General features: G+C 38.6%; 2 protein-coding genes across 8 annotated transcripts in view; both read left to right on the plus strand.

Moving 5' to 3' along the window:
- The window catches only part of ERC1 (ELKS/RAB6-interacting/CAST family member 1), a 483911-nt gene that overhangs the window by 330215 nt on the left and 131005 nt on the right, over positions 1 to 22691 (plus strand). The window lies entirely within an intron of this gene.
- Positions 17428 to 18928, plus strand: LOC308502418 (large ribosomal subunit protein eL27-like). Its single transcript, XM_081060241.1, has one exon. It carries the CDS (start codon positions 18488 to 18490, stop codon positions 18896 to 18898), a length of 411 nt encoding a protein of 136 aa, XP_080916367.1. The 5' UTR covers positions 17428 to 18487; the 3' UTR covers positions 18899 to 18928.

Genomic DNA, 22691 nt, shown 5'->3' on the forward strand with positions numbered 1-22691 from the left:
AAGGTTTTTCCCTTTCTCATTTTCTTATTTCAGGTTATTGCCTTTCCTTTTCTTCTTAAAAAAATCCTTCAGCATTTCTTGTAAAACTGGTTTAATGGTGATGAAGTCCATTAGTTTTTGCTTGTCCATGAAGCTCTTTACTTCTCCTTTAATTCTGAATGATAACCTTTCTAGGTAAATTATTCTGTTATGGGTTCCTTTCTTTCAGAAGTATCCCTTCTCGCTGATAAAAAATGAGCTGACAGCCTTTTAGAGTCACCTTTGTATGTAACCTGTTTTTCTCTGGCCTCCCTCAAGGTTGTCCCTTTTCCTTTTACTTTTGTCCTTTTAACCACAGTATGTCTTGGTGTGGAGCTCTTTGGGTTAATCTTGTTTGGAACTCTCTGTGCTTCCTGGATCTGGATGCCTGTTTCTTTCCCAGGTTAAGAAAGTTTTCAGCCATTACTTCTTTAAATAAAGTTTCTATTCCTTTCTCTCTCTTCTCTTTCTGGGATCCCTATAATGTGAATATTTGAGGACTTGATGTTACCCCAGAAGCCCCTAAACTATCTTTGTTTTCTTTGTTTTTTATTCTTTTTTCTTTCTGCTGTTTTGATAGGTTGATTTTCACCACTCTTCCAGGTTGCTGATCGTTTTTCTGTTAGTCAACCTACTGTTGATCCCTTCTAATGCGTTTTTCTTTTTTTTCTTTTTTGAATTTTTATAAGTTTTTTTGAACCAAACTGGTGACATATGCTGGAGAGTAAGATCACAAATACTCCAGAGAATAACAGTTTTGCAACTTTTTTCTGCATTGGAAATTAAGGTGGTAACATAAAGATTACATGAAGGTGGGAGAAAGGAAGGCAGGGATTGGGTTACAGAATAGTTAATAAGATTATGTGCTTTCTTAAGGGTGGTTGTGCCTTTAAGGGGTGCTACTTCTGGCTTCTCAAAGGCTCTTAGCTAGATGCACAGTGACAGGGCTTGTTTAAAAACCTTTTGCAAAAGAAGCTGTAGACTTGGCGACATGACTACCCACCATGACCCACCCACGTAGGAATTTAGAATTTATTACAGCATCCCCTTTTTGTCCACAATTACCCCTTTTGGTCATAAATCAGTCCGAAGGACACACTGATGACTAACCATTTGGTCACATAATGTGGTCTCATAGTGCTAGGAAGGCTCATTCCTAGGACTTCTCAGCATCGAGCTTATCCTGTTGAAATGGACCATTGGAGGTGGGGCAATACTGTAACCATGGGATATGAGTCGAGGCCGTATTTTCCCAAAAGGGGAAGGGCAGGTAAATGGAAGGCAGTCAATTCTTAATGGCCTTCATTGTGAAAAAACGCTGTATATCATTCGTATCCTTTGAACTATCTCATGATCCAAGTTTTGCCTTCTGTGTTATTTTTCTATATTTGGCATCTAGTATAACATTTATGTAAGCCATAAAAAGTATTAACAATTATCTTATGCTTATTAATCCTGAACAATTGGACTATATAGAAAAACCCAAAGAACAACTTACTATCACTAATTATAGTTATTATGACTTATAACTAATATCATTAACAAACAGGTAAGCACTATCAAACAAAATGGCTCTGAGTTCAGTATCAATCTGTGGGTATACAGGCCTTGTCAATATCTTGGGATTGCTGTCTCCCTCTGATGTCAGCAGCTTCTCATCTGACAGGAGCCTTTAGGTGGAGACAAATCTGTTTTAGACAGAGGCAACTGTCAGAGACAGTTGTAGATGTCCATTTGTGGTTAGGCACCTGATAAGGTCCCTTCCAGTGAGGTTAGAGAGTGTCTTTTATTTGACGTCCTTTCCAATAAACAAAAATCTCCAGGTGGCAGTCAATGATCTTTAAAGTCTTTGACTAGGTAGGAGCTCACTGTGAAAGGAAGTGGTTACTAAGTTGGCATTTTCTTGAAGTAACTCTATCAAACCTTGGCAATAACATAAGATGTCGCCTTTCAATAATGTCAGCTCATAAGTTCCTTTGTCTAAGTCTAGCTTATGATACATGAAAGAATGAAAATACCAAAAAAAAAAAGGGGGGGTGCCAGGGAGCAGGGAAGAACCAAGTTGCCATCTTGGGTTTCCCATAGCCCCGACTGTTCGTTTCATTTACATCCATTGCTTACCCATACAGCATACCCTAGAAGTGTTTCATCACTTAATTTACAATTCTCCCCATGCAATTTAACATGTAAGACGAGTTTTTTGAGGTGTCCCAGGAGCCCTTCTGGAACACTTCAAAGTTATTCCTACATATATTGAGATTTTAACCCTTGAAACCTCAATTTCTAAGGAAAACTAAGAGGTAAGCAAAGAGCATTCTTCAGCTTAGACATTTTATAATGTAGAAACATATTTCATAAACGTCCAAGTCAATTATTAACATGGACTATTTTACCCAGGTAAAATAAAGACATGTCTGTTTTAGTTCAACCAACAAACTTAAGCTAGCTTTTATTTACTGAGGATTAATCTTAGACTATGTAAACTTGAAAAGTATTTGAGTTAGTTTCTGTGTTTCTGAGAATTTTAGAATACCTAATCCTTACAAGCGCTTGCTTTTAAATTAATTTTAACAATACTATCGGAGGTAGAAAAATACCTCAGGTTTTATATATATACACATGACTTGTATTCATGTTTTGTTATCAGTATATATTATTACAATTTTAGTACAGTTTTTTTCCTTTCTTAAAATGTGTATACATTTTTTTGGCACCCTATGTAATATATATTACGTAGTTATATATAAACATACATAGTTATATATACATACACAGTTATATATACTGCATATATATTATATATATGCAGTATGTATAACTATATATATTTATATATACACACACGTATACAGACACAAATAGAGAAAAGTTGGATTCAATTTTTGTTTTGGAAGCATATATATATGTTCTTAACAATTTGGACAATTTGTATATGTCCTTAACAAGTCAAGTTTCTAATGACATTTCCCATTTTAAAATGAGGACAGCCATTTTACTACCTCAAAGAATAAGTATCAGAGGATCTTCATCTTGGCCATCTTAGTTATAAATGGGAGGCTGACCGTGGTCAGCCTTGGAGTCACGATTTCCTATGTTAAATTTGGAGATCTGTAGAGTCTGAACAAATTTCTAGGGAAAACCAGCCTTTACATGCACGTCTCCTTTACATTGGTTTCCAAATGAGCCAAAATTGGTGACTAACACTACAGGACTGCTTTACACCCTAAGGAAATGTTTCCTCAGGCAGCCCCACAAAGACTCTTAGTCACCTAAGAACACCCAAGCGAGGGCCAGCGAGAGCTTACCATACACCTCCAGAACTGGGATGCTTTCCAAGGCACGGGGTCCTCTTTCTCGGGGTGAACCCACTGCAGGGCTCCCTGCCCTTCTTCCCTGGACTCCCACTGGCTTCTCCAGGATCAGCTGCGTTACCACCGCACTGGACCACTTCTGGCACCCATCTCCACCACCCTGGATTCAGGGATCTGAACAACTATTGTCACCCCATTGGCTGTTCGGGTTGGGGAAGCAAATGTCCTTTCTATTTCAAAGCTAAAGAAAGTTTGGTCTCTCATTTAACCAGCAAAGATTTTGTTCAGAGTCTCAGAAAGCAATCCAAATAAAAAGCCCAAATTAAGAGCAGCAACGCATTTCATTCCTTTCCTGGGTTATCTCAACTCTTATCCACCTTGAGGATTTTTTAGGAACAGTTCCTAGATAAAGTCATGGCCTGCTTCTTAAAGCAGGGAGACCCAGAATTCCCAAAGAAGACTCCCCCAAGTTCACCCTCTGCAATGTGGGGAGCTAGTGGGACACAGTGGGCCCTGGCTTGTACCTAGCACCCAATTTGAGTCCGCAGGGGGCTCCTGGGTGGGCTCCTTCCAAGTCATGCTCCACTACACCAATAAAGTTGATGTAAGAAACGTCTAAACCTGTAGAAAAATTTTATGAGTTTATTTGAACCAAACTGACGACATATGCCAGGGAGCAAGATAGCAAATGCTTCCTCTGATGTGTTTTTCATTTCAGTTACTGTATTCTTCAGGTCTGCTTGGTTCTTTCTTATACTTTGTCTTTGTACTTCTCCCTAATTTCTTCTATTCCCCTCTCAAGTTTGGTGAGCATCCTTATGACCATTTATTTGAATTCTTTATCAGGCAAATTATTTCTGTTTCCTTAGGGTTTTTTCCTGGGGATGTTTCTTGTTCCTTCATTTGAGAGATTCTTCTGTCTTCTCATTTTGTTTGACTTTCTATGTTTGTTTATATGAATTAGACAAAGTAGCTGTCTCTTTCAGTCGTGGCAAAATGGCCTCATGTAGAAGTATGCTCTGTGTAGACTGTGTGAAGGGCGGCTTTGGCAGGTGGGTAGGAGCTGAAGGGGTGTTTAAGGCCTCGCAACATCGGCCCTCAAGGCCAGAGCAGCTCCAGGGGGGTGGCCAGGTGCGCATGGTAATGCCCTGTTGGCTCTCCTTGCTCCCTTTGCTCCAGCTGAAATGGGCTCTGCTCATGTGTGCAGGAGTGCACTGCAGCGACCCTGCAGGTAGGCCAGAGCCCCCGCCAACTCACTGGAGGTGGGAGACAGAAACAGTGGTGCTCACTGGTCCCTCTGAGCCTGGAGGATTCCCACAGTCCCCAGAGAGCTCAGGTCTTCTCTGTCCAGTCTCTGTGTGTTGGTTTTACTCAAGGTGGGCCTGTGTAGAAGAGACCTCTGTGCAGGCTTACTGTGCCAGGTGGCAGGCTTCTGGCGCCTGGGGCCCTCACCTGTGTAGGGTAGCTCCAGGGGAGTGGTGACACTCTGCTGCCTTTCTTTGGAGCAAATGGCTCTGGGCAGTGTAGCTGGGACCTCTATGGTGATCTTGCAGGTAGACCAACGCTCCTGAATAGAGCGCCCACTGACGCTGTCAACATGGAAGGGAGCGTAAACAGTGGCACTCACTTGCTCCTGGGGCCCGGAGGGCCCCCCGGCTTCCCAGCCTTCTCTGTTCTTCTCTGTTCCATCTATTTCTCTTATTTGTTGTCAGAAGCTGTGCATTCAGCACTTAGGCTGTCTCACAGGAGTAATTGCTGCCTAGATACATACATGAATATTGATTTTGCTCGTGGGAGGCAGCAAATTCAACTTCCTCCTGCACTGCCACCATCTTGGACCTCCTAATTTTTCATTTTAACATGAATAAAATAGTCTGTTAATTAAACTTTTTTATTTTGAGGTAGTAGTAGAGTCACACATAGCTGTAAGAAATCATACGGAGAGACCCTTGTGTTCTTCAGGCGCTTTGCCCACTGGTGACAGCTTACAAAACCAGGGTCACACCCATTGATAGAGTCGGGATGCAGAACATTTGTGTCACCACAGGTCCCCTTTTAGAGCCACACCCACTGCCCTCCCCCATACCCCCTATTTACCTCTTGGCAGCCACTAATCTGATTTCCATTTCCATAATTTTGTCATTTCAAGAATGTTTTATAAATGAAATCATACGGTATGTGATCTTTTTAGATGTTTTTCACTTTACACAGTTACCTGGAGTTTCATCTAGATTGTTGAATCTGTCAGTACTTCATTCCTTTTTATTATTGATATTCCATGGTATGGATGTACTTGAGTTTGTTCAGCCATTCACCTGTTGAAGGACACCTGGGTTTCCAGTTTTTGTCTATTACGTCTAAACCTGTTGTAAACATCTGTGTACAGATTTTTGTGTGAGCTGAAGTTTGCAGAGTTCTGAAATAAATGCCCAGGTATACAATTACTGGATGATATGGTACTTGAGTGATTCATTTTTTAAGAAACTGCCAAACTGTTTTTCAGACTGGCAGTATCATAATATTGTTGCCAGTCCGAAGTTCGTGAGTCCGACGCTTCAAAAGGCCAAAACTCAAAATGTCCGAGTTTGAAGTAAGGAAAGCTTTATTGATCGAGAAGTCACCAACCGAGAAGTCACCAACTGAGAAGTCACCAACCGAGAAGATCGGAACCCTAGTTTCTCAAATTTGTCTTGAGAAAGTAGAATTCAGGCTTCCTTTTGGTCAATGAAAGTGAAATGGGCAGGGCGGTTTTTGTAAAACCTCAAGCCCCAAGCAGAATTCCTCTAATGACTAGCACGTGTAAAACTAGAGCTGTGAGCCTGAAGGCCTTGGGGATGGACAACTGGGGCTTAAACAAGGTAGAGTCAGAGAGACCGAGCATTTCACTGTTGCGTTATGTTCCCAGCAGCAATGTGTGTGTCATCCTATTTTTCCACATCCTTACCAGCATTTGGTATTGTCTCTATTTTTATTTTAACAATTCTAATAGGTATATAGTGATATCTCAATATGGTTTTACTTTGCATTTCCCAAATGAAGAATGAATGGTTCTGGATATCTTTTGATGTGTTTATTTGCCATCTGTATATTCTTTCAGTGAAATATCTCTGTGTCTTCCCATTTTCTAATTAGATTGTTTTTTTTCCTATGGAATTTTGAGAGTTCTTTATTCTGAATACTTGTCTTTTGTCAGATAGGTGGTTTGCAAATATTTTCTCTCAGTCTGTACCTTTTCATCCTCTCAGCAAAGACTGTGACTTAGTTGTTGGATATATTTTTTGATAATAAACTTCATTTTTTAGAGCAGCGTTAGATTCACAGCAAAATTGGGCAGAAAGTGCAGAGTCCTCACAGTTGCCCAGCACTCAGCTGTGGGCACCAGGGTGGTGTGTTCATTACAGTCAGTGAACCTACGCTGACACCTCATTGTCACCCAAAGTCTGTACTTTTGTACATTCTGTGGCTTTTCACCAGTGTATGACACGTGTCCACCATTGTAGTGACATGTAGAGTATTTTCACTGTCCTAAAAATCCCGTGTTCTCCTTTTTCATCCCTCCCTCTCCCCAACCCCTGCAACTACTAATCTTTTTACTCTCTCCATAATTTTACCTTCCAGATTGTCATAGTTAGAATTATATAGTTTGTAGCCTTTTCCCTTGGCTTCTTTCACTTAATAATATGCATTTAAGTTTCTTCCACATTTTTTCATGGCTTTAGAGCTCATTTATTTTTAGCACCAAATAATATTCCATTGTCTAGATGTACCACCGTTCATCCACTCACTTACTAAAGGATGTATTGGTTGTTTCCAAGTTTTGGCAGTTATGAATAGGCTGCTATAAACATCCCTTTCTAGGTTTTTGTGTGAACATAACTTTTTGTTTCACTTGGGTAAATACCAAGGAGTGTGACTGCTGGATCAAATGGTAAGAGTATATTTAGTTTTGTGAGCAAGAAACTGCCAGTCTGTCTTCCAACATGTCGGTGCCATTTTGCATTTCCACAGCAATGAACGAGAGAGGCCCTTTTATTCTCGCCAGTGTTTGGTGTTTCTCTGTTTTGGGTTTTGGCCATTCTGATGTGTCAAGCGGTTTCTCATTGTTCTTTCAATTTTCAATTCCCTAATGACATATGATGTTGAACGTGTTTTTTTATGTATCTCTTCTTTGGTGAGGTATCTAGATCTTGCCCATTTTTTAACCGAGTTATTTTTTTTTTATTACTGAGTTTTAAGAGTTCTTTGCATATTTTAGATAACAGTCCTTTATCAGATGTATTTTTTGCAAATATGTTCTCCTAGTCTGTGGCTCGTCTCCTCAGTCTCTTGATATTTGAAAATTTTAAATACATGTTTTATAAAATAATGGTGCATGTTTGTTTCTCAACAAAAGTATTCAGAATACAAAGACTTAAATTATGCTTAAATTAAACAATTGAATATTCTCTTATTTTAGTGGAGCAGCATTATTTGTGAAATGTAGGGCAAAATAATTTCTAGGTGTACATGACTAACCAATCAAATTGGAGAAGGTTTATTTTCCAGTTTTAGAAGTATCAGCTACAAATAGCTTTTTAGAACAAGCATTTCCTTTTCTCTTATATGATTAAACAGTTGATAAATCACTACTCAGTATGTACTGCCTCAAAAGGCCCAAAGGTCCAATAGGCCACCAGTTTCTACCAAACGCGACACACTGAAATTCCCTTTTCCTCCGAGCTTCACAAGGCCTGAGTCATTACCCACTTCCTTGCTCACTGGGCTCAGGGCTGGCCAGGCTCCCGCCACCAGCAGACTTCATCATGCCCCCTTTTTAGTTACCGAGAAGATTTCTCAGGATAACATTTTATGATTGAGTCCTTCCTTATCAGGCTCAATGCTTAGTGTGCCCTTTGTCACATAGAAGACATTTCATAAATGTGTACTGAACTGAGCTGAACCAGCAGGAGCAAGAAGGATTAGACGACTGCATTTGAAGTGCAGAGGATTAAAAAGGCTCCCAGAAAGGAGGCGTTATTTGGGGAACATTAGAATTTCCAAAAGACTAAAAGCACTAGGCTAGCAAATTTGGGTTGGAGCCAAACTACGAATGGTTTGAATGTCGTGTAGTTTGTGAATTTATATACTTTTCTGTTACATAGAATGGTGAATTTTTATAGCTAGAATGTTCTTAGAATTCATTGTCTTGATCCAGAAAACATCAAATTGAGATCTGTCAGTAGATTCCCAAATAATTTCTCTTTCTCCTACACCTTCAGTCTTAGGCTCTTAAATCTTAAAGCAGGTGTCATCCAGTATACTGGCACATGCTCATAGTAATCACAGAAATTTGTGAACATTGAAATATACAATTAGAGATTACCTGGGGTTTTTTGGAGACTGTAACACATGCCTTTATTCTTTTTTGTTGCTTTCTCTCTTTTTGTTTCTTTCAAAGTACATACAAATAAAACTTACATTTGTGATCTCCTGTGTAAGACAATGTGTATTTACTCTAGAATAGGATGCTATAAGTATGGCATATTTTTTTTCCTTTTAAAATATAGTGCCATTTATGCATGTGTTCTCAATCCGATCTCTTCGTCCTCATTATGATAAAATTCTATGGTATGAGAAGCATTCAAGTCCTATAACCTAGAGGTGGACACATCACATAATGAACTTTGTAAATTAAGATATAGTATTATATTGGGGTTTTTTCCTTCACAAAAGACTTCTTATTTTCTTAACTTCCTACAATAATAGCAGAGAACTCCTGCTCTGCAGAGATTGCCGTAGAACAACTATAGAGAAGATACCAAACTCCTAGCTAATCAGTAGAAGATAGTAAGACCCTTTGGCAGCTCTGATATATTTCCCAGGAGGTCATTTCATTTTGCCTCATCTGAGTCCAGCAGGAACAGTCTCAAATAATGTTATGTTTTAATTCCTGTAAAATTTCCTAATATCAGTCTGATCGTGCAAGAACTATGGAAGAGCCACACTTCTCATTTGTACTCTTAATACTGATTTCTTAAGCCTTACTTTGTTCTTCAAAATAATCAAGGCAGGAGGTCCAACATCTGTTGATTCTGTGTTTAACTGTGATTTTTAGACTTTACACATGATACAGCTTATGGATTGCTTTAAATAAAATACTTGGACATATCTGCTTATCTTAGAAATGTATTGGCAAATCACATCAGACATCAGTTCCTGCAGATCACCAGGCTCTGAGACTTTGAATCAGTGTCTTGAGCTTAGGGAAGAACTAAATCAAGCTACCAGCGCCTCAGTCAAACCTTTGGCAAATAATTGTTTAGCACTAAGGAGACAGAATAGCATTTCCAAATATTTTAATCACATCATGTGGAAGAGTGAGTACATTTCTTTAACGTGACCTTAAAGGATAGAGCTGAGGTGGGTAAAAAGAAATAGCGTTAGGATCAATTTTAGAAAGTAATTTCTAAGAGTTAGGTTATTAAAGTTAGAACAGGCTCCATCAGGGTCACCAGTGCCACGTCCTTAACCATGTTGGAACGGAGTCTGGAGGGGAACTTGACAGGAATGTAACAGAATGAAATACAGCAATGGTTTTCGTGGATGGATTTGATGATCTGTAAGGCCTTTTGCTCTTCCAAGAGTGTGGATCTGGTTTTACCCTCTGTGATGTTGAGAATCTAATTTATGGTCCCTTTACAGTTTTTTACTGCTGTTTGCTCCTCAGCCCTTTTCAATGTGGCTTTTGCTCCTAGAACTGAAACTGCTTTCCAAAGAGACTTGTAACATTCTATAAGCTAAATCCAGTGGAAATTTTGCGTTCTTTGTCTTGGCCTGTCTGTAAACACTTTAAAGTATTTGATCACTTTTATTTCTTAAAACTTTCTTTATTTGGCTTCCAGGATACCACTATCTCCTTGTTTTCGTCTGGCTCTGAAACTGTTCCCTTCTGTTCTTTATATTCTTTTTTTTTCACCACTGCTGTGTGCCCCTCCTCTGGTCTTGGTGGTCTTGTGCACTTATTATTTCAGCTACTTTCTATACTGATCATTTCCACATCCACACCTCAGGGCCTGAGTCTAGGCCTGTCAATTCAAGTGCCTCCTGGATATCTCCTCTCAAATTCATAAGGTGGCTATAAGGATTCCATTACTTCATCCAGGCGAAGTGCTCAGCAGGTATCTGGCAGTATAGTAGTCTCGCTGGCAGTGTTGATACGGTGAATTTCTACCCAGTTCATTCACACTCTTAGTCATTCTCTTGAGGAACCATTGGCTTATCCTTAAATCACCACTTTCCAAACTGTTTTCTTGGAATACTAGTATATTTCAAGTTGTTAATTCATGTTCCACCCAGAAAATGAGAAAGTAGGGTTCCATGGTCAAGTAAGTTTGGAAAATGGTTTATAACATTGTTAGCAAACTTTTTCTGTAAAGAGCCAGATAATAAATATATTGAGCTCTGGGGATCATTTAGTCTCTGTCACAGTCATTCAGATTTCCTGTTGTAATGCCAAAACAGCCATAGAAAATACATGAACACATGAGTATGTTTGTGTTCTGTTAAAATGTTATTTATAGACACTGAAATTTGAATTTCCAATAATTTTCACAAAATATTCTTATATATGTTATGTCACAAAAATATTTTTTCTTCATTTTTTCAACCATTTAAAAATATAAAAGCCATTCTTTGTTTGCAGGATGTACATAAACAGGTGCTGGACCAGATGTGGCCTGTGGGCAGTGGTTAGGCAACCCCTGCTTTAAAATGTAGCGTCCTGTTACAGACGTGTGATCCACACCATAGAAGCTCTTACAAGCTCTGCACCAGAGCTGTGAGGTCTAGTGTTCCTTTCCCATGGAAATCTCTTCTCATGGGGCGTTTGTTAATATCTCTTGCCACACTTCTGTGGAATACACTTTTGAGAAATGCTGACCTAGAGAAGAACTGTGTGCTAGAGGTGAAAATTTTGGTAGTGGAACAGACGAGAAATAATAAGAGAAAGTATCTGGTCTTTATTATCTTTGCTTTCACCAGAGAATGGCAGGTTGGAAATAGAATTACCGCTCCAAGGAAGGTACCAGTTAGGCACTACAGCTGAATCAAAGATCGGCTGAGTTGAAGGTGAACATGATAAAAGTTCATGCCATTGATCAGCTTTCAGAAATGGGAGAAATGTGTGCATTGCTAGAACTTAAGACAAAATAGAGGTGCTCTAAGATGAAAAATTCAGTTGCGGAGGAAGAGTTCCAGAGGCCATATACAAAATACAAGCACTATAGTTATCATTTTCTGTAGTTTTAAAATCTTTACTACACTTGTTAAAATATTGTGCAAAGTTTAAAAAGATTTAGTTTATATATAGTAAAATTCTAAAACTTATTTTGAAATAATATTTTCAAGTGTCATTTTCCTGTATCTTTGAGAAGTAAATGTGTGGCGCAGTAGGTAGGGTTGGCTATTGCTTTACTAGTTTTGAGCACATTCTCCCTATTAAATAATAACATTGCTATGCAGAAAAAATTTCAAGTTAAAAAATCGCTTGTATCAGAAGAATCTGCATTTCCCATTCTTTTATGCCTACTGTAACCATGTGCCATTCATATATACAAAGGAAAAGTAAGTACAGTAATCATGCTTTCTAAATTCTGTCTGGCATTTGACAAGCAGCTAGAATCCAAGGGAGGGTGCAGAAAAGACAGGATCATCCTAGCTGACAGTAATAATAATAATTCATCTACCAAATGCAAACATTGCCCATTTCTACAGAATTTCCCCACCAGATGTTTCCTTCCAAACCTGTGGAGGAATGGAGTTCTCATGATTTTTGCCAACAAATTGATAGCAAATGAATGATGGAATTGTTGAACCATTAATACAGGGAGATAATAAATTATAGTTTGTTTTCACCTGCTTTGGCTAGCAAGTGCTCTTGGTGACCTTCAAAATGTCAGCAGCCCCAGTATTTCTGGTCCTTTCTCAGCACACCTCAACAGTCATTCATATGTGTCCCTACAGCTTTCATAGACAGCTTGAAGAATATGTTAGATATTCACTCATTAGAACAATTTCTACTTTTTTCAGGCAGCTTATCACAAATCCAAACATCAGCTCTTCTGTATGATGTTGACTATTTTGTGAAATCAAGACACACTTAGCTCTTGATTGTGCAAGAAGGTAGAGAAATGAGTGCCCTGATAGCACTGGTATTCTTCTAGCAAATGTCATAGCAAACAGACTTGGAATGCAAGCGAGTCCCACGGTAGCACAGCGTGGACAGCTGGTGTGGACATGTTATCCATCTATGACTGGAAAAGGTTAAGTAAACAGAGGGACAGTGACAAAGTGCAGGGATTAATTGCTTAAAGCATTCAATGACTCTTAAAACAGACATCTAAATAAATGGAGATACCCTGGAGTTTGAGTTCTGAGAAACGATGTAAGAAGACTCTATTTTCCTTCGGAAACAGACACAATGAATGGTATAGCCCAAAAGTGTGAGTATAACAATGACAGGTGTACCTTATTTTGAAGGGACTACATCTTTGTAAGACAGGCTTGTATTCTGAAATTTCTGTTCATATTATACTATCAAACATGAGGCAGAACGGACATACTGTTGTGACATAGTCAACACAAAATGAAAGGAAAGGCCAGTATAAATCTTTTTGTACACATCATCCCCAGATGTTCCTGTGAACCCACCACGTTGGTCCATGTCTTGTGGTTTATGCTAAGCTCTTTCCCCCTCCCCTCACCCCAGACTGCCAACACAAATCAGTGGGTTTAAGACATAATTCACTAGGGATTTTGATAGGATTTGAGTAAAATCCCCAACAAAAACTCCCTTGGCTTGCAAGCTGTTTTTAAAGGCATTCATTTAGAAAGCAGAAGATCCTAAGCTCACCTATCTGTTTTATGATGGCCCTTGCCATGGAGATAGGAAGAAATTTGCCTATGAATGCATGAAGATGATGGTCTCCTAAACTTTTTTTCAAACAATGTTTGGATAGAATCGCACCACAGATGTCATGTCTGTGAGATATTTCTAAATTGGGTAATGGTCAATAATAATATTATGAGTGTCTGCCATATCATCAGAATTTAAGAGTTTGAATTTTTACTGTGGAATTGGTAGATTTTGTATAGACTTTTTGAATTAGGAAAAGTAAATACAAAAGCTAAAAACCCAGTCTTGGCAAGGATGTGGGGAATCGGGAATACCTCATTTCTTATTCTTGGTCTTTTAAATTAGTTCATCTTTCTGTAAAGTACTGGGTCTCAAAATTACCTGGGGAGCTTCTTAAATGTGTAGACGCCCATCCCCTAAAATCCATATTCAGTAGGTCAGGAGAAAAGCACAGACTTCCATTTTGAATAATTTCCTTTATGTTTGAGAACTACTATTTGTAAACAAGTCTGATACCTTTTTTCCTTTAAGTTACACAACTTTCCGCAGCTATTGACCTATTTATTCTTGAGCGCTTCTTGTGTTCCACAGGTGAACCTACTTCCCTTTCGTAGCTACAAGTATTTCCCTCAATAGGCACTTTGGATTGATTTTCATGTAAGAATTTTCTTACCCATTGTCTCTTTATATATTATGGTTTGTCATAACATAAATTTTATATCATCAAAGATAGGGTTAGTTTCTGGTTTTTTTGTTGTTGTTGTCCTGATGTTTGGGAGTGATTTTCTAGAGGAAAAAGGAGCTGATAGGCCTTCTGGAAACAGGAATCCGAAACTATTATTAGTACTATAATTACAGGCCTAAAAAAATTTCACCAGGGGGAGAAAAGTGGAGGTATAGCAGCTTTTCAGAGAAAGTCTTGTAAATGGAGGCTTTTTTCCCCCCTGCATGAAAGGTAAGTATCAGTAAGTGTGGCATGGTGAGGGCCTGAACAGTCAATCTCTTTAGAACAAACAAAACACATTCTTTATTTTTATGAGTTCTCTCCTAAAATGGGTGGCCATTAGGTAGAATCCAGAGGTAGCTTCCACACTGAGTGAGATATGGAAATAACTCCCTCTAATGAACTGAGTATACAGAGACTATAGTCTGTGCCTCTTACCTAAATGATATTGCTTTCCTTTCTGGAATAATGGTTCACCATAAATTTTTTTAATGTAGTCTCCTGCATAATATACAGAAACTATTGCTATCTACATATGGGGGCATCACAAAAGATGCAATATCACTGAAATCCTCAAAATATATAGATACATTTTACATACAGTTTGGTAGTTGACTAATTTTATAGTTCTGGATTTAAAGAAAGGTACTACGTGCCATTATTTTACAAATTAATGTGGATCCTTTAAGTTTAGGTGGATCTTATGCTAATCAGGAAGTAAAATGCCATGCCAAATGAGCAGACATTAACTTTAACAAGGTATTTCTTTCTTTTCTAGCTTTTTTTTTTGTAAGAGTTTATTCGAGCCAAACTGTTGACAAATGCCGGGAGCAAGATATCAAATGCTCCCACTATTTTTTTTCTTAAAGAATGTATTCTGAGGCTAATTCCGATTGCTTTCATTTCTCTTCTACATTTTAGATTCCAATTTTATTGGTCTATTTTACTATTTATAGACTTTTCTTAGAAGTTTTGCTTCATGTATACAAAATGCTAAGCAGATTTAAAACATTTTATTAAAACTAGTTAGGATATATGTTCAACTAGTTGGACAAAAATAACAGAGTAAACTATATAGAAATGTATGTCTCTTTCATGTAAGGGTTCAAACTGGTATAACAGTTCTGCTCTATGAAGTGGTGAGGGGTTCAGAGACATCCTGCTTGTTGTTTGCCAGCCCTGGCGTATCACCCCATCCACATAATGCAAGATAGCGCACGACCACATTGCATCCCAGGCAGCAGAGGAGGAGAGGAGGGTACACCGAGCTCTATGAACAATAGCTACTTTGATTAAGTATAACTCAAAGTAGCGAAACTTAGAATATCAAAAACAGGAGTCTGGATGTCATACTCAGCAGAGGGAATCTCTGGATGTAACATTGTATAGAGGAGATCCTATCTGTTCAGGAAGAATATGAGGTTTGTCTATGAAGCAGTAAAAATACATTTAAAAAAAGAGGTGGGGCAGACCGGTGGCTCAGTTGTTAGAGCGCGCACCCTTGGCAACAGGGCTGCCGATTCAATTTCCACATGGGCCAGCGAGCTGTGCCCTCCGCTACTAGAATGAATTCAATGAGCTGCCGCTGAGCTGCTGCTCAGCTCCCGAGTGTCCAGATGGTTGGAGCGCGGGGTCTCAACCACAGGGTTGCTGGTTCGACTCCTCAACTCCCGCAAGGGATGGTGGGCTGCACCCCCTGCAACGGCAACTGGACCTGGACCTGAGCTGCACCCTCCACAACTAAGACTGAAAGGACAACACTTTGGTTTGGAAAAGTCCCGGAAGTTCCCCGATAAAGTCCTGTTCCCCTTCCCCAATAAAGTAAAATAAAAAGAATGTTGGAACATAGGGTCCAACTGAATCTCCAAATAGTCATCTAGATAGTTTTACACTTATTCCATTGGTGCTTCCATTGCTAAAAATACATTTGTAATTCTTTTCTTGGGTGTTGGTTTCAGAGCCCATTTACAAGATGCCCCTGATAATATATACATGCTAACAACTCATTGTGGTCCAAAATCATATCATCCTGATTCATTGTCTAACTTCAATGCCTCACACTTGACCTCAAAACTAAAATTCAGTTTAATAAAAAGGATATTTGTCATAATTCAAAGTACTTAAATAATATGATAGATTTTAAACCAGTTTTAAATTTGGCAGCATCATTAGAATAAATGTTTTTATATAACTTCCCCAAAGTGATTCTTTGAAAAACTTATCTTTCATTTGAAGTATAGGTACAAGTATATTTCTGGAAGGAAGCACTGGATAACTTTTGCTAAATTTTCAGGAAAAATGGGATTGGGATAAGAAGGAGAATCTTTATATATTAGTAATATTAAACTTTCAGTCATCCCAAAGAAGTTATGGACTTGAGGCCATTACTTTGGGGCAGCAAGTTTAATCATGGAGTGTAGCTTTTGCCATGTGATTATGCCCATGTGGACACCTGCATTCTGCAAATGCCTCAGCCTTTGCTGCATTCTTTTTTTTTAAATTTTATTGGGGAATATTGGGGAACAGTGTGTTTCTCCAGGGCCCATCAGGTCCAAGTTGTTGTCCTTCAATGTAGTTGTGGAGGGCGCAGCTCAGCTCCAAGTCCAGTCTCTTTTCAATCTTTAGTTGCAGGGGGAGCAGCCCACCATCCCATGTGGGAATTGAACTGGCAACCTTGTTGTTGAGGCCTCGTGCTCTAACCAACGGAGCCACCAGGCTGCCCCTCCAGAAGTTCAGTGGCAGCTCATTGTCTTCAATCTAGTTGTGGAGGGCACAGCTCACTGGCCCATGTGGGAGTCAAACTGGCAACCCTGTTGTTCAGAGCTGGTGCTCTAACCAACTAAGCCACCTGGCTGCCCCATGCCTTTGCTGCATTCTTAATGAAGTCAGTCTTTCTTTTGTCTGCTTATAAAATTGAAAGTGGGGGCCCCAGGCTTTGTTACAGGAAACCTTGGCTAAAGATTTCATTGGTTTGTTTTTTAATACAGGTGAAATTTTGTAATATTTGATACATGGATGTCATCAGTAGAACTAAAAAGAGTTGATTAAAGTTTGTGCGACATCTAACATTAAAGAGCTAAGAGAAGTTCATTATTTAGTTATGTGGCAAATTTTGCTTAATGTCTAGCTTCTGTAAAAGACCAAGTTCTGCAAAGCCATCATGCCAGTGTATCGTTGGTACTAAGAACAAGACATGGAACATATTAGGCTCACCACATATTTGGTAATTGGTTAACCTGTATCTTGTTGTGTGTGTGGTAGTAGGATTCTAAGTGTCGGGGCATGAAGAAGTTTGTGCTTCTGGACCTACAGCTCAGCACATAAAATGTCTAACAAATGAGCTAGCAAAGTTGTTAAATTATTTTTCTCAGCAGCTGGCTTTTGGGACTTTCTAGTATAATTTTTTTTTAATTTTGTGCCTTTTTAAATTAAATTTATTGGAGTGACAATGGTCAACAAAACTACATAGGTTTCAAGTATACAATTCTATAATACATCTATTTATTGCATTATATAACACCCAGAGTTAGTTCTCCCTCCGTCACCATATGTTTGTCCCCCTTACCCTCTTCTACAACCCCTATCCTCCCTTACTCTCTGGTAACCAGTAAACTGTTGTCTGTGTCTATGAGTTTTTGTTTCTTTGTCCTGTTCCTTTGTTGCTTTCAGTTTTATAGCCCACATATGAGTGAAGTCATATGATTCTCTACTTTCTCTGACTAAGTTATTTCACTTAGCATAATAATCTCAAGATCCATCCATGTTGTCACAAATGGCACTATTTTATCCTTTCTTATGGCAGAGTAGTATTCCATTGTGTATATATACCACATTTTCTTTATTCATCTATCAAAGGACACTTTGATTGTTTCCATGTCTTGGCCACTGTTAACAATGCTGCAGTGAACATCAGGGTACATATATCTTTATGGATAAATGTTTTCAAAATTTTGGGGTAGATATCCTGGAGAGGGATTGCTGGGTCATATGGTAATTCTATTCTTAATTTTGTAAGGAACCTCCATACTGTTTTCCTTAGCAGCTCTACCACTTTACATTCCCACCAACAGCGTATGAGGGTTCCTTTTTCTCTACAGCCTCGCCAACACGTGTTATTATTTGTCTTGTTGATGATAGCCATTCTAACTGGGGTGAGGCGATATCTCATTGTAGTTTTGATTCGCATTTCCCTAGTAGCTAGTGAAGTTGAGCAGTTTTTCATATATCCTTTGGTCGTTTATATATCTTCTTGGGAAGAAGTGTCGGTCAGGTCCTCTGCTAGGTACTAAACTTATGGATCTTGTGTTCAAAGAGGATTTTATGAATTTGACCTCAAAGTCAGGGAAATAAAAGCTAAAATAATGAATGGGAAATAAAAGCTAAAATAATGAATATCAAACTAACAAGCTTCTGTACAGCAAATACAAAATAAAACCATCGACAAAGAGACAACCAACCGAATGGGAGAAGATATTTGCCAACAGTACCTCCGATAAGGGGCTAATATCAAAAGTATATAAAGAACTCAGGGCTGCTGTCGAAATGGGCAAGTTTATGAAACCTGGGAAGGTGGTGCCGGTCCTGGCCGGACGCTACTCCGGACGCAAAGCGGTCATCGTGAAGAACATTGATGATGGCACTTCAGACCGCCCCTACAGCCATGCTCTGGTGGCTGGAATTGACCGCTATCCCCGAAAAGTGACAGCTGCCATGGGCAAGAAGAAAATTGCTAAGAGGTCAAAGATCAAATCTTTCGTGAAAGTTTATAACTACAATCACCTCATGCCCACAAGGTACTCTGTGGATATCCCCTTGGACAAAACTGTTGTCAACAAAGATGTCTTCAGAGACCCTGCTCTGAAACGCAAAGCCCGACGGGAGGCCAAGGTCAAGTTCGAAGAGAGGTATAAGACCGGCAAGAACAAATGGTTCTTCCAGAAGCTGCGGTTTTAGATCTTTTTTGCTTCAGTCATTAAAAGTCAAAAAAAATTTAAAAAAAAAAAAAGTATATAAAGAACTCATATAACTCAACAACAACAAAACAAACAATCCAACTGAAAAATGGGCAGAGGTTCTGGTATAATTTTTGAGAGCGTCTGATGTGATTCAGTGAGGTTCCATCCATTGTTATACTGCTGTAGTGTATTATTACAAAATCTATAATGTCTGTAGTAACCAAAACATTTTCTGTCCTCTTCCTTCATTCTGCTGTATTTTCTTAAAGATGCCTTTCCTGTTTGTTAAGACAATATTGAATATGAATGGGATAAATTTCTTACGTCTTTGACACACTAAAAAACTTAGATTTTTTTTTTCCCTCTCAAGAATCATTAAGATATTAAATTGCAGAGTAGCTTGAGTCCAAGGGTCACGTTCAGATCTTATAGGATTTGGCTTTATGCAAGTGTGTGCTTCCTTAGAATCAGACCATGGCTTACCTCTATAATCTATTCAGTTTTTATTGTAGATGTTTCTTAATAGAGTCAGAAGTGGGGATCTTGTTTTCTGTAGGGCTCTAACCATCTTTAATGTTCTGGGACTTGTTCAAGAAAGTTTTGTCTTTAAAAGATCAGCATAAAGAAGAGGAAGCATAACAGTGACTCTGGATGGGTTTATATTCAAAAAGGTGTTTGCTTTCTGTAATCAAATAATTGTGTCAGCATAGAGTAAAATTTATTTGGTTATTGGAAGGTCCACTTTGTTGCATGTAGAGTGGCTAATGCTATTAATCACACATCTTTTTCTTTTCTCTTGTGTTCAGGTTCATGGGCTTTCCTAATCCTGGTTCAGAGACAGAACAAGAAGGATTTTTAGGTCTGGAGTAGTTCCGTTTTTAGTTGATTGAGTCCAGTCTACCGAGTACCTACTATACGAGGTGCTTGTATGTGGAGAATACAGTGAAATGAAGATACGGTCCCCATCCTCAAGAAACTTACACCCTACTTTGAGAACTGACAATTTAAATATGTGTAACATTTCCTGTTTTAAAAAACTCTCCTCAGCCCACCAGCAGTGTCTCTTCCAAAATAATATATGGTATAGATAGTAAGTAAAGTCCTATGTGATTAGACAAGTGAAAGATACCAAAAATAGAGTAGCTTGAGAAGGCTTTATCGAGAAGGTAAGCGTAGACTTTAAAAGACAGGCATAAAAGGTGAGTGCAGGGTATTCAAAGATAGACCCATGAAATTGAGGTCATGCTATTGCAGCCTCTCACCTGGAAAAAAACAAAAACAAAAAACTGCCTGTTTGTGTCAAGCTAATAAAGAATTTGTGGAAATCTATGCTTTGGCAAAAGGAGCTTTGCATACCAACTCACATTCTCTTAATGGAAGCTGATATGCTTAAATACCGAGACCCCTCCTGCCTTCTTAATCTTTAGCACTATAAACAAGACCTAGATCTAAAAACCTAGTTTGAATTCACATTCCACAGTCATGAAAATGGAGTGAAAATGTCTCATGAAATTTGGTTTTTAAAAGTGCCTCCTGGAGAGCAAAACTGTGGGACACTGGACCACGTAATACATTGTTTATAAGATAATGACTGTCCATAAAAAATCCGAACGTGTACTTCTTAAAAGGCATTTACCGTGTTTCCCTAAAAATAAGACCTAGCTGGACCCTCAGCTCTAATGCATCCTTTGGAGCAAAAATTAATGTAAGACCCGGTCTTATCGTAAAATAAGACCGGGTCTTAATGTAATGTATAATATAATATTATTAATATAATAATACTGGGTCTTATATTAATTTTTGCTCCAAATGACACATTAGAGCTGGTGGTTCAGCTAAGTCTTATTTTCGGGGAAACACAGTACTTATTATCATCTAATCAGTAAGGGGTGGAATTAATAGCCGATCCTTTGTATGAAACATGAGGTGGGGGGATGGCAGGGGAAGCAAACAAAATGTCCGGAGTTTATTGGGACCTTATGTAAAGTCAGGAATCTCACTTTTATTTAAAATATTCATTAAAGAGGAGCTGGATTCCAATGCTTCTGAAAAGGAAGCCGTTCTATTTTCTCATGAGGTTTTTTTCTTTATTTTAGCTCTTTTATCTCCAAATTGCGTTATGGTAGTGCTCGTCACGTTAATTTTTGCTTCAAACAACACATGAGAGCTGATTGTCTGGCTAGGTCTTATTTTCGGGGAAACATGGTAGGCTCACCCTACAGACTGGTTTTCGCTGAGCTGAACTGGTGTAGTGTGTCTGCCGTGAGACCTCTGTAAGGGAAGTTGGAGAAAATAGTCATCAAAAAGAAGTGAAATGAAAGAATTGAAGAGATATCCTAGAAGTTTACTACTCACTCTGTATAGTTAATTAGTTAAATAACAAGTTAAGAAGGCATCAGAATCAAGGAGGCATCAATAAAATAATCTAGATTTTAACAAAAAGCAGCAAACAAAACAAACTCATAGATAAGAGCCAACAGAATGGTGGTTACCAGGAGAGAAGGATAGTGAGGGGAGGGTGAAGAGGATACAAGGGGTCAAACACATGGTGACAGAAGGAGACTAAACTGGGTGGTGAGCACACAATGGAATATACAGATGGTGTATTATACAGTTGTACACCTGAAACTTACATCATGTTATTATTGACCTATGTTATGCTAATAAATGTAGTTTTTTTAAAGCATCTAGATTTTAGATTTATCTTAAAATTGAGTAGATTAAACTATGCCTACGTATCAGTGACAATAATACTTCTAAAGCTACTGTTCTCGTTCTTGCTTTTATCTGATCCCTTTCCTGACGTTTTCAGGCTTATGGATATGAAACATGATTATGTAATCATCCAATTTGAAATAACCAGTTGGAGGGAGAGGGAAAAATAAACCTGAGAGACACACACTTATTTAGGAGTCTTTTAAATTGTTAACTGCCATCTTTCCAATATTGACTATATCTCTTATTGACTAGTGATAGAAGGCTAATGTTCTCAGTGATTCAGGAACCATCAAAAGGATTCTGGGCTCCATTTTCCTTGGTACTTGCCTCCTGTTTCTGAAACTTGCTCAGAAGGAGGAAGGGGACAGAGGAGGTGGTCTTGCTGTTTCCTGAAGCTCAAATGCCACAGCAGAGTACTTTTAGAGACATCTTGATTCTATTAGAATTTGCCGGTCAAAGGGCAGGCTCAACTGTTCTGGTAGTTTCAAACACGAGGGGTGGAGTGAATAGACCACTTTAATGACTTAAAAAGTTGGAATTCTGCTCCTACCTACTCATTGTGTGGGTAATATGGCCTGTTAGTCATGCAGTCAGGGGTTACTAATCACTTTGAAATGTTCTGTGTCCACATTTTCCTTTTTTTTTTAACTGAGGAAAAGACACTAACAGAACAAGGAGAGTCATTTGGCAGGAAGAGCACTGCGGTTCTTATTTTGCTCTGGGCTTGTGGCATACATATATTAGCATTCATAGTTTATGTGCTTGTATTGTTCCAGAGGGGCTCCTGGGAAGTGAAGCCAGACCGTGCTCCCCTCACAAGTCTTGCTTTTCTGTGGTAGCCTTTAGTTGGTGAAATTCTTAAAGTCAGTTCTTAATACCCAGCAAGCTTCATTTTCTTTCAAGTAGCCGTATTAGAATTAGAATGGGTGACTTCCAGTTCTCAAGCAATTGTGTCTGATTTAAAAACAAAATATTTCTGGTATTTTCATTCTCTGTTTTATAGTTTTCTGTTTCTTTCAGTTTTCCTTCAATGAATGAGTGTTAATTTTATCAGAAAATGTCTGTTTTTCAGA

Source organism: Rhinolophus hipposideros (assembly GCF_964194185.1).
Source record: "Rhinolophus hipposideros genome assembly, chromosome: 9".
NCBI lineage: Eukaryota > Metazoa > Chordata > Mammalia > Chiroptera > Rhinolophidae > Rhinolophus > Rhinolophus hipposideros.

Bases quoted from the DNA above. Each gene is read 5' to 3' on its own strand.
- LOC308502418 (XM_081060241.1), top strand. From the start codon at position 18,488: ATGGGCAAGTTTATGAAACCTGGGAAGGTGGTGCCGGTCCTGGCCGGA.